Source organism: Caenorhabditis remanei, chromosome V (genome assembly GCF_010183535.1).
Source record: "Caenorhabditis remanei strain PX506 chromosome V, whole genome shotgun sequence".
Classification (NCBI taxonomy): Eukaryota; Metazoa; Nematoda; class Chromadorea; order Rhabditida; family Rhabditidae; genus Caenorhabditis; species Caenorhabditis remanei.
Genome location: NC_071332.1, coordinates 7,359,546 through 7,372,633, shown reverse-complemented (window position 1 = coordinate 7,372,633; position 13,088 = coordinate 7,359,546). Strand labels below are relative to the sequence as shown.

Below are 13,088 nucleotides of genomic sequence, written 5' to 3'. Positions count from 1 at the left end.
CATTCTGTTCTTTTTCTGTTCTCGGGATTCATCCCTGCTTTTCTCTCCTTTTTTCTGATCTTTTTCTGATTTTCGTGACATTTTCCTCTCATCCTTCGTCCCCGTTCCTTAATGTAACTAACAAGGGAAGTCTTTGGAGACGCCACTTTCAAACGACCTATAAATTCGGTCATAGGTATTTTCGACCACGGGGAGTCCATTTCTGCAGTCAAAACCTGCTAAATGTCTCTCTGAGCCGAGTTATGAGCTCTTAAACTTTTCATATGGGCAAGCTTTTTCACATGGAATTCCAAATCGACAAGTAGTATACGCTAGATTTTCTCTTTTTTGCAACTTACAAACACAGGTAAACCGCTAGGGAACACAAATTCAACTGAGCAGTGGCGTATATACGTCCGATTTGGAATTCCATGTGAAAAAGCTTGCCCATATGAAAAGTTTAAGAGCTCATAACTCGGCTCACAGAGACATTTAGCAGGTTTTGACTGCAGAAATGGACTCCCCGTGGTCGAAAATACCTATAACCAAATTTATAGGTCGTTTGAAAGTGGCGTCTCCAAAGACTTCCCTTGTAAGTACCTTGCCTATTTTTTCCTGCTATAACTTTTGAAAATATATCTGCAATAATAATGAACCAAAAATATCTAAAAGTGATGTTATTTTCCTGACTAGAAGTGTTTTTTTGTTGAAAATTTACGAGTTTGATTTCGGACAAAAAGTACTTTTCATTTTGTTTTTCACATTGGTACATTTTAGTATTCATCAAGCTCCAAGAATGAAATGAAGGGCGTTTCCTTTTAGATTTATTGCTGATTTCTCTCTCTGAAACTTTTTTTCGAAAGTTTTAGAGAATAAGATTTAATAAATCTGAGTCTTAGCTTCAAAAAATGTAAGATCTTGCAAATCCCCTTCAACTTATCCCCCCAAGAGTGACCATTACTACTAAACTTTTTTATTCTTCCTCTTTGTCTTGTGATTAAAAAGATTATCTTCCAGATCAACATCATTTGACAACAAATAATCTTGTAAACAACAAAAAACTAGTGGATTGTATCTGGTCAAAAGCCCCAAGAGATTAGAAAATTAGAATCCGCCCTCACTTTTTTCTTCTCCACCCTCGCTTTATACGTATAATAGAATTAGTCGGTATCAGTTGTAGCCAGATATTTGTCTCTTGACTTTTTGGTCTTTTTATACCGCATAAATTAAAATGAGACATGTGAGTTCCTTTCAGGTAATGACTGTGGGGATTATCCTCGAAAGTCTTGTGTTTTGTCGGCTTCTAACAGATTCTGGCGCGTCTTTCTGGGGTCCCCATTGTATGTTCTCACTCACTAAAAAGTAGTTCTTTTTATTTTCAAGATTCTAATAGCAGTTTGAGATACCAAATTCAAGAAATACTTGTTTTCAAAACAATATTCTAAAATTCTAGGTTCCGAGCGAACGGACCCTCACAATGAAGTCTGAAAATGAATTGTTAAGTTCACTATTTTCTTATTTCGAACTTCTTTTTCCCCGAACTATTTCCTTGTTTCCGTTCTCTCCTCACATCCGAAGAACTCAGATTTTATTGGAAAACATAATTAGAAGAGTCTAGTTCCGTTTCTCGCTCTCTTTGAATCCCCAAAGGTATTTCTAATTAAGAAGACTGGCCGGCACTACCTGCCTTTTCGATTTGTTATCATCCTCTTATTATTATTATTGAAGCTCATTCTTGGGTAATGCTCTCGCGTGTCGACGTTTTGCAGAAGCAAGCCAATCGTGTAAAAAGCATTTCATTCCAGTCGTTTTTTCCCCTCTTCAATTTGATATAATTACCCATGCGAACACGCCAATAACACGGAAACAAAACCCGACTGAATAAGAAGAAGAAAGGAAAGAAAATGAAGGGAACCCCCCATCCCTCTTCACTTTGGTAAAGTTGTTTTTGAACACAATGACTTATTATTAGTCTTGAGAGCCTCTGGTATCTACAGGGCGGCTCAATTCCAGAAATTGCGTTTTTATTCCATTGAAAATTAGTTTACTGGAAATATTTAGACCCTGTCAGAGTAAATGGTTATTGTCTCCAACTGAGATTCCGAGTCTGCACGTTTGCTTTTTTAACCGTGGATGAAGGTTTCCACCTAGACTAGTTTCTGCTAATCGTAGAACAAAATGAAGGCAAAAGTCTATTTCTAAGTGAACACATTTTGGAAAACGGGCCTCCACAACAACAATCTCGTCTTGCACAAAGGATTCCAAAAGATTTCAAAGTTTATGGAGAATAAAATACACTTCCAAGTGTCTCGCATTTCTCCAACCGTTCAGTTTTCCAAACCAACCAAATCAAAAGATGATCCAGACTACAAAAAATACCAAACTTCTTTAATGAGAGTGAACAATCATGAGTAATTCACGATTCCCCGTTCCCAAAAGTAGTAGACGAATGATTCATTCAGACATTATCATGAAAATTCATTCAAGAAGTACCCATATGGATCCATTACATGTTCATAATAGAAAATGTGACCTATCTACATTACGTAATGAATTATTTAGTTGTATGTTATGAGACATTCTTGGCAACATATGTACTGGTAAGTCTTGAGAATTTTTCAATTTATTTATTAGTCACAAGTCGTAAATGCTCAGAATCCTCTTCTTCATTCTTTCGCTTCTTCAATTTCCACAACAATCCGTTCTCAGTTTTTTTGTTCCCTTTATATTCCCCTCCTTCATTTTCTTCTCTTCCTTCAACCCATTATTTTGAGTTCATTCTCCTTATCCATCCATCGAATCTCATTTTTGCTACCACGAACGAGTGATGATGCCTGCGTAAATATTTTTTTTGGGAGAAGAAAATGTAGGAAAGAAGAACGCAAAATATGTGCGTGTGTTCCAGATACATTCTCAAAGAATATCTATTTCAAGAACTTTTTTATATTCCATATATGCCTTTCCCATAAAATACCACCCGAAGAGTTTCAAATTTCGGTGTTCTATAGTGCTGTTGTTTTCGAGTTTCTCAGTGTTTTATTGTTTCCATTCGAGTTGCAAGCTTCGAAAGCACCAAATATCTTCCAGTTCTGTAGAATAACCCATTGGTTTCCCGAACCACCTGCATGAACTTATAGGTATTGGAACGAACAGAAATAGGTTCAGGTAATCGAAAATTCTGATTCGAAATCTGAAAATAAATAGTTTGAAGGTATTCCTTTGCATTTTCTAAAACTTTTTCGAGTTTCCATAAAGAATTCTCAAAACCTATTGCAAAATATTATTGGAAGCACCAGATCACATGTCTATTTTGCTGAAAAAATTAACCTGCAATCAAATTTTGCAGTAAAACGTTTTTCCCGAATTTTACAAGGATACCCAGTAATTATTTCCCAAAAAAGTAATGTTATTTTTTAAATTTTATTCAAAATTTGATAAAAAACTGAAAAAAAAGAAGCAAAATCTCCCCGAATTGGTCTTATTCAGATCTGTTTTATTACCTAGATCACCTCGTCCAAATGCTTTGATTCTGATTTACGTGAAAATATCAAAGTATGAAAAAGTATTTGAAGTTAATGTACTTCCTAGTAACAATTTTGTACATATTATTCCACAATTTGTGTCTTTCTGATCCATATTTCGAAAATTTATTTCCAAAAATGGCTTCTCGAAATAATTTTGTTCCTTTGGAAGTTACATTCTCATCAAGCTCGGAAATATTTCTAAGATCTATGTCATTTTCATTCCTTTCTTCATTTATTTTTGTTCTAAAACACCCATTCCGATGATGTGTGCAATATGTGTGCAACAACTACTTGGTCCGGTCAAACTCATTGTGCAAGGAGGAAAAAGGACAGAGGAAAGATTGCATTCGGAAAGGAAAAGGTCCGTCTCATCCTCTTCTTTTCCTATTTTATTCATAGTCCAAGTACACATACATCCTCCTTTATTCTTGTTTCTTATTCTCCATGACTTGTTCTTTTTCTCTTTGTTTTTTTTTGTAGACGACACGACGACAACCATAGATTAGATGGGTGCCGCTAGATAATCACCGGCTGCAACAAGAGAGAATGCCGAAACATTTTTTGCAGTAGTTCGGCTGCTCCAGAATTCCTCTCCATCTAGGATTACTTTACTTTTTCCCCACTCTATTCGTACTTTTCTGGGAGTAAAATTTCAAAAGATCAGGTGGGATCGACATCGTCATCCTCATTCATCAGACTGATTATGACCATCAATGATCAAATTTTTAAAATAAATTTCTATTGAAAAACTTGAAATAATTTTTACCCCATTTGATCTCAGCAATCTTTGTCTTCAAATTCAATAGAAATGAGGGCGAGATTGGGGGATTTCTTCATGTCATTTCGGCACCAAATTTTTCATTAAAATATTCGTGTCTCTGCGTGAGGTGGCAACTGGATTAGCTTTCTCATTTTTTATTTGAAATACGTACATACGTATGTGGGTGCAGAATCCCCACTAAAGTGATCTGGAAAAGAAAATAAAGAACAAATGCGAATAAATTTTGATCGTACAACCACTCAAGAGTCATTCGATGTTCTTGATCTTCTCTGAATTTGTCCAAGTTTCATCATGAAAGCAGTGAATTCTGACAACAATCACATGTTCCAGTTGTACTTGTCGTACGGGACCATGTCCTTTATCTTTGCATCCATTTCTAACGTCACCATCTACTTTGCACCTCATTTTGAAACACGTTGCTTTATGGCTCCTCAAGAATCTGTCTGCTGATTGTTCTTCCTTTCAAGTTCTTCTCATGAGAAACTTTGCATTTTTGAATGGTGAACTGAACTTTTTGAATTTTCGAAAATGTCACTCTGAAAAAAGTTTTTCCTTCTAGTAACGGATTAGACTGATTCATGGATTTTTTAAAAGTTTTTCTCATAGTTGGAAGAAGAAAAAGGATGTCTAATTGTTGTGAAAAATGGAATTCTTACCTAAATTGTAGATTTCATTCAAAAAGTGATATCAAGAAAAATACTATTCACTCATTTATTTTTCAACCACTTTCCTTATTTTGTAGATTTACTTGCCCAGTTCTTGCCCATGATTTGCACAAGGTATCTCACTCTGAATATCTTCTTTTAAGTTTTAAAATTAATAAAGTCTACTCTAGTTTCCAGATTACTTTTTTGCTTTTTCCTTGCAATTCAAATCAAATCCAACCACTTACATTTCCTTAGTTCAAACTAGCTCATTTTAGAGGAACAAAATTTCGATTTAGATTGGTTCCCATAGAAAAGTTTACATCATCTCAATTCCTTTTCCAACTAAAATTGAGACAGCTGTTCGATCCGTTCTCCCAAAAAACGACCCAAAAGAAGTGGTCGTCGACCACCAATTGAATCTTCCTCAACTCAACAAAAACTCAATTCCGTTCTTATTTCCTCCAGAGGTCCAGAGGGACGAAACTCACGGGGTCCTCCTCATTGTCCATGGGGGCACCACCCACTTGTAAAACTATGAATGTGAGAACGAAGGTGTCACGAGACAATATATTCATTCTGACCACTAGGAACCCATTGGCCACTCAAAGAGAACTGACTTTCCCGGAAACAACAAGGAAAAACAAGTCCCTTCTCTTCTCTATTCATCGTCACTTTCTTTCTTCTTTGTGCTCCCAATTTTTTTTGATAGAAAAGAGCAATATAACATTTTTGGTTCATCCTGAACTCATAAAAGCCTAGAAGACGTGTGAAAAACGTGGTGGTTGCTCGTCAAGATTAATGCAGATTAGTGACACATTTAGCAGAAATATCTTAATGTAGAAACATAGCAACACAGAAATAGAATCTTTTCTTCTTTTTTTATTATCCCTTTAGTCTGATCTCTGTGTTGTGACGTAAATGAGGGATCCCAGCTTCCAGATTTATGAGGTTCCATTTTTGCAGAAGAGGTTCCTTCTCTCTTTTTTAACAAATATTTGTGAATGAACCCTGTCGATCTTTCGCACATTTGTTTGTCTGCAATGAAATCATACATCCTTCAAATCGTCGAATCACGCCTTCAAAGATTGATTCGGAAACTAAAGTTCCGGTGGAGGTGGGGCTAGGATAAAGATGTTGCACTGTGTGTACTAGAAGCCAAAAAGAAGAAAAAAGAAGGACGAGTAGTTTATAAATGTCACTGCTCGAGAGAGAGAGAGAGATAGGGATGACCAAATGTTCGATGAGAGATTATAGTTCTCCTAAAAATAAATAAAAGAGCAAATAGAAAAAAGGGGCGGAGCTTTGTTATCTATCTCTATCCAACACTCGACATGTTCTTTTGTTCATCTGTACCCTGTCTTTTCGGTTTTCCAAACCTTTGCTCAGTTTTTTCTTCCATTCTGGCCAGGAGTGAATGGAATACAAATGTGTGTTCCACTAGTAGTTTGAACGTTTTTTCGTTTCTTCCTTCACTTTCCACCTGCAGAATTCTCTTTGCACGCCTACTTTAGTACCAGCTACATCCCGTCATCCCTCCGGAATCAACCTAAATTAAACCAAGGCAAAGGGATGTCCGATTTTCGATTTCAGAAAGCCCAAAACCCAAAAGAAACTCATTTCTTGTCGCTTTTACTCTTTACTCATTTCTGTATTTGCCCTCATCTTCTTCTTCTTCGTCTTCCACGTCTTCTCATCTTTGCCACGAAGAAGACGTGCGGTTGGGCGATGCCACAAATAGATTAACCCATATAATTAGTTTTCTCAACTATTTTTTCTCTTCCCTTTGGTGGTTGAGTCGTTTCTCTCTGATGCTCAGAAGGCTTACTTTACTCATTTTGTTATTGCCGTTCCCTTTTTATTGCTTTCAATTTCAGATTGTAAATTTCGTAAAATGACCTTTGAGAGTTTGTTTATAGAAGAACTAGACCATGGTTTTCAAGTGTAATTCTCATGAGATCTGTTGTCAACCTTTAGGAAATGAGATGAACTGGATACTGTTCCAAATTAGAACTAACCAAATCATAAACCTTCTGGAAGTCCACCAAAAGGATAGTACCAGTTTTATATAAGAACTTTCTCAAGCAATTAGTTTTTCAGGATCAAGTAGTCACCTTGTCGTCATAAATATACGAATTCTGCTTTTAGATCTTTAATATTTAATTTCTTCTCCTTGTCCAAACTGCTAATTATCACGCAATGTTCCCTCACTCCTACATTTTCTTATACCACCACTACACCTTGATCACAAATTCCGATGTAATGAACTTTCAGCTGCTCACCTATCCTTTCCTATTTTCTACCTCCAATACATCATTTCTCTATCTTGACGTTTGGGTGATGCGTAGTTGAATAATCAGGTCATCTACGACATTTTTGCATACATTCTGAACTCTCTCTAACTCTTCCTCCTCCCCATCTTCTTCTTTTCTCTCTCCCGAGAAAGCCCCGCCCATCTTCTTCAAAAACGCTTCTAGCCTTTTTCTTCCCTTCTCTTTTTCACTCTGGACCTTTCCTCATGTCTTCCTTATTGAAATTTTCATATTTTGTTGTGTCTACACATATTTATTTTCAGCAGAAATGGATCCAAAACCAGCAGAAATAATCCAAATGTGTGTGGAACAGTTCGATAAAGTTCTCGAACCATACAACTGTGTCCAGTGAGTTCTTCTTCTTCTTCTTTTGATCTTTTCTAAAATTCAAATGTCTCAAGTCAACGACCAGGTGTCCTCTTTCTATTCCCCTCATTTATTATTAGTGTCTAAAAGTATTCTGAAACTTTTTCACTCCAAATGAATTTTAAATCAACCCACAAACTTGGAATACTTCATAAAATATCTGGATCTGCACGGCGGTCAGAAAATATGGAATCTAAAAATAGAAACATGAATTTTGAATCTAAAAGTTTCTGATTTTTCAGAGTAATGGCAACAATTCAAAGTTTAGAAGAAAAAGGAATTGCAAAGTGTTCGATGCCTTCAGCCCTTCCAGAATATAGACACATTATGAATTTCACATCTGGCTGCGATTGGGCTGAATTAAGTAGGTTTTGTACAGTGCAGGATATAAATTGTTAACCATCTGGCGCACCTTGGACGCTCTAAAAACCATTTGAATTCTTTCAGCATACCTCCAATACGCTGTACCTCCCTTGATGACGCTTTGCTTTTTCGGAAACATGCTCAACGTTTTGATCTACGGTCTCCCGTATTTCGAAGGATCCAGCTCTGTCCACTTTCTCCGTGCCAAAGCGATTGCCAACATGGTGTTCATGTTTTCACGAATTCTGGAGGTACATTCGGCTGAAAATAATGTCGTTAAAAGAACAAAAAAGACAAGAAAGAATTCAATTAACTAAAGACTCAGTGTCTTCGTCCAGCTCGTTTTTGTTGTATTGTTCCCGAGCAAAAGTACAAAATGAAAGAATAGCAATTAACTCAAGAGCAGTTATAAATACTTTTATTCCAGGTACTACATGCATCAAATGCCCAACCACTCTCTTATCTGGAACCCCTATTCTGGAAATCTCGTCCGTATCTGATGATGGTTTCGAATATAAGTGGAACAATGTCAACATGGCTCACACTTATGGTCACAATGGAGACAGTCATGTGCATCATGACACCATTTATTTTTAGAAAGTATTGCACAAAAAAGTGAGTTTTGCTCAGAAAATTTTGCAAATTTGGGAATTGAAATGTTCCAGAATGACATGGATTGTGCTAATCTTGTCTGCATTTGCTGCAACACTTCTTCATCTTACAATCGTGATTGTGACAGATGTTGAAGAATTCACACAAGTCAAACAGTACATTCAAGTGAGTTTTCAGCTAGTTATACAGCATCTATATATCAGTTTCAGAATTTCAAAAAAGAAAATGCTGCTTGTTGGTTCCTCCAATCAGTTTTCCGTGCTCGAAACAATCCGCATTATGAAATCTATCGAAGATTTTATGCGACTACAACGATGGCAGTTTCCATTGTGATTCCAACAATTGCAATGCTAGTTTGCACACTTTTAATTATTAAGAAATTCACTTTCAAGGTAAAATTCCTTCATTTTTTAGAAGCTGTATCTCAACGTTTTCTGTTTCAGAATCTCGGAGAAACATTCTCTCAGCGAAGAAAATGTGTGATCCGGATGACAGTTGCCACCACGTTAACTCATCTCGTATTCGAAGGACCAGCTACTCTGACCCATTCAGCAAGTGCCATACAGGTATGCTTTCATTTCTTCTTTTTCTTTTTTCCTTTCTCTTTTTTCACGTTCCAGTAAAAACTAATTATTCTCGGATGATGATTCATGACGCTTTGTTTTCTATGCAATCTAAATGAGCTTGGCGAAAAAATGATAGATATTTATTTTCACGCTGAATTGGATAGTAGCTGGAAATATTTCTACTGAAAATTCTCTTTTTTCCAGGGTGACAACTACAGCTACTTGATGTGTCTCCTGAACCATGGCAACAATTTGGCGTCGCTTGTCAATGCGACCATCCCATTCTTCGTTTTCCTTTTCTGTAACCAACAGTTCAGACATATGACTGTCATGTATATTAAGGTAGGTTATACAGAACTTTTTTGGATTGAACAGATTTAAATTCGAGGGTTTTCAGGCTGTGATACAAACGGATCAAGTCAAACGAAAATCATATTTCTCTCAAGCAGGAATGCGTTGTGGTCGAATGTCTCGAATTGAAACGGATCGATCTATGGCTGAGACTCGTCTCGTCTCGAGACCCTCTAATGTTTAGATATCTTTCATTTCTCACTGGTTATAGCTTTGTTTCTTTTTAGAATTCCGGTAGCTTGAGTAATATTTTGAGTAATATTTACTAACAGCCATTTTATTATTTGTGTTTTTCAAAACGGGCCTTTACGGGGTTTGTTTCTAGCTTTCTTGTAATGTTTTCATTGTTCTCTTTTGTTCGTTTTCAGCTATAGTATTTTTCAATTTTTATCTTGTTTTTAAAACAAAAGAACTCTATAAAAACTTGAACTCACACGTGGTGAAGAAGTCGGAACCAGACGGCTTCAAGGCGAAAACAAGAAAACGTTGAATAAATTACAAGGGTTCCCACTCTCAATTCTAAGACGTCATAAGTCTTCGTTTACTGTTTTTTGGAGGCGAGAAGGAAATGATAGTGGCAAATGTTCTATTAGCGGGGTATACAACATCTCAGAAATTCAGAAAAGTCTGCATCTGTTTCAAAAAAGAGATCAAGTGAGTAGTCTTTGGCTTCGAGCAGTCGTTTCATACATTAATGAAGGTTTGACAATAGCTATTAGTTGAATTTCAGATGTGTCCTACAGTAATCGATTTTGAAGATGTGAGACTCTACTTGAATCTCTGTTCTCACAGCTCTCCCAGGGAATGCGAACTGCGTTTCCTTACATGGAATGCGTCTCATCTTCTTCTTTGTCTCAGTGAGCAATCTAGCTTCTCGATCAATAACCTTGTCGTATCTCTTCTTTTCTGTTCTCCCGGGTTTCTCGAATAACCCAAATCGCAATCTCCTACAATTAATTGAAGACTTCAAACCACAAAGGGGCGGAACGAGAATGGCAGAAACTACGGGTCGAGTGATCAATATTTCCCAATGTTTGGAAAAAAGAGACAACTATAAAAACGAAGTTGACGGTGCAAAAAAGTATCAACATCAACAAACTATTGTTCCATTCATTTGTTCCTTAGAATTTGTTCCAATGCCCACCAAACATTCCACATCTCCAATTTTTTTTGAAGCGATACGATTGGATGATCAAATTAAAACAACTAAAACAATGTGCTATGTAGTTTTTTGAGTAAATGTGTTCATCATCAAATAATCCCTTCGAAAAAAGAAGGAATCAATGGGAAAAGTGTAGTCACTATAACCAAACCACATTGCGCATAGCGTCCTTTCAAAGACCGTCTCTGTGTTTGTGTGTAGTCCATCTTTGTTTCTCTATTTCTCTAGGTCTTGTTGATGTCTCACAACTTTAGACATGTATAAAAAGAGAACTGTCATATTCAAATTGTTGATTTCATTTTTGAGAATACTTTAACAGTCAATTCAATTTATTTTCAGTCATGGGAGGTTTCTTATCTCATTTGACACCGGAGGAGAATGTGGAAGTGGTGAAAGCAACGTGTGGACCGGTTCGGGGAAATGTTTACAAACATGTAAGTTTGAGAGAAATGATGAGGTTTTTGGATAGTGGACATGATCTTCACACTATTCCAAATACGGATAGTTTATATTTTTGACAAATCTAGATCCTGATTTTTTATCAAGGAAAGTTCAGAACGACGTCATCGTCGATGGTTATCTTGGGATCCCATACGCCAAGCCACCTGTTGGTGAACTTCGTTTCAAGAAACCAGTCCCAGTTGATACCTGGACGGAGCCCAGAGACTGCTACAAATATGGACCAGTTGCTATTCAAACTGGAGGCTTTGAAGAGGTTTAACAGTTCTTAGAACTCAAGTTCACTTTCAAATATATTTCAGATGCTTGGGCCTAGAAAAGACGAGCCAGACGAGGCGAATTGTCTCACTCTGAATGTCTTTGCTCCACGTACTCCATCTGCGGAGTTTGTGAGTCTAAACTTTTCTGGTTAGCCTGAAATATGGGTATCATTTTAGAAATCTGGTCGACCGGTTATGTTTTTCATTCATGGAGGTGGCTACGAACTCTGTGGATCATCTGATTTCTGTGCCTACTCTCTTTCAGGGTAAGCTTTTTATTCTTGTTTTCCATCAAACTATGTTTCATCAACTGTGCCTTAAAAATAAAGTTATCAGTCGTTATTATCTGATAATTTTTTATAATTTGTGCATTTTCAGAACTCTTCCACTAAAAGATGTTGTTGTTGTCACTCTCAACTATCGTCTTGGTGTCTTAGGCTTTTTGACAACTGGAGACGATGTATGCAGGGGAAATTTCGGATTGTGGGATCAAACTCTCGCTCTGAAGTGGGTCCAGAATCACATATCTTCCTTCGGTGGAGATCCAAATTGTGTGACTGTTCTGGGACAAAGTGCAGGCGGAGCTAGCACTGATTTGCTGTCGTTGAGTCCACACTCCAGAGGTTTTTCTTGTTTTCAGAGGACTGATATATTCATATGATTCATTCAGATCTCTTCCAAAGATTCATCCCAATTTCTGGATCTGCTCACTGCGACTTTGCCATCAGAACATCTGAAAATCAAGCCAAGGTCTTCAGAGAGTTTGCTACGTTCCATGGGTTCAAAGGTGGAGATTCGAGAGCTCTTCTCAGTTGGTACGAATCAATGCCCTCTGACACTTTAAGAAATGTAAAAAAATTCAAAAAGTCAGTCTCTGGTTTTCTGACATTTATTCCCAATTTGGATGGAGATTTCTTCCCCAAACCACTCGATGAGCTGAGGAGGGAAGCACCAAAAAAACAGATGATGACTGGAGTTGATGAGTACGAAGGCCTCATGTTGGCAATGATGAATCCTGCCTTCAATCCAGCTGATCAAGGATTGCGTTTGACTTCAGAAGAATTGTATGGTGGGGATGTAGTGAGCAACCCAAAGGAAGCTCAAACTATTTTCTATGAAACCTATACTCGTGGCGTGGATCAAACTGATGAAGTTGCCATGAAAAAGAAATTATGTGAAGCTGTGGGAGATGAATTCTTCAATGTAGGAGTTCTCCAAGCTGCAAAGGCTGCTGCAAAGTATGGAAACGATGTTTATTTGTATACATTTGCTTATACTAATCCAGAAGGATTTGGAATGTGGGATGGTATGCTTCCTTTCAAAGGTAAGCCTCTGAATGAACTTTCTGTATTTATCTAGTTGCATTTTCAGCCGCTGTACACTGCACAGAACTTCGTTATCTACTCGGAGAAGGAATCTATTCGAAATTTGACGCAACCGAGGACGATTTGAAAATGATGGAGAAAACTACAACCATTTTCTCAAATTTTGCAAAGTATGGAAATCCAAATGGCAAAGATAAATATTCATATGAATGGGAAAAATACAGTTTGGATCGTCCGGAACGTCATTTCCATATCTCTTATCCGACATGTGAAATGAGAGATGTTTATCATGAAGGAAGGATCCAATTTTTGGAGAAACTTGACGGCGAAAGTGACAAATATCAGGAATTGGTGTACGGAAAGAAGAAATCGGCCAAGATTTAA

General features: G+C 37.1%; 2 protein-coding genes across 2 annotated transcripts; both read left to right on the top strand.

The window, feature by feature from the left end:
* Positions 1–7,508: 7,508 nt before the first annotated feature.
* Positions 7,509–9,682, top strand: GCK72_017912 (uncharacterized protein; the record flags this gene model as incomplete). The annotated part of the gene is made up of 9 exons (XM_003112581.2): positions 7,509–7,588; positions 7,849–7,970; positions 8,054–8,220; positions 8,397–8,584; positions 8,635–8,746; positions 8,791–8,973; positions 9,025–9,147; positions 9,352–9,489; positions 9,545–9,682. 9 exons carry the CDS (start codon positions 7,509–7,511, stop codon positions 9,680–9,682), a joined length of 1,251 nt encoding a protein of 416 aa, XP_003112629.1.
* Positions 9,683–11,001: 1,319 nt separating this feature from the next.
* GCK72_017911 (uncharacterized protein) lies at positions 11,002–13,088 on the top strand (the record flags this gene model as incomplete). The annotated part of the gene is made up of 7 exons (XM_003112537.2): positions 11,002–11,094; positions 11,217–11,375; positions 11,422–11,508; positions 11,557–11,645; positions 11,758–12,002; positions 12,050–12,703; positions 12,751–13,088. The coding sequence occupies 7 exons, from the start codon at positions 11,002–11,004 to the stop codon at positions 13,086–13,088; spliced, it is 1,665 nt and encodes a 554-aa protein (XP_003112585.2).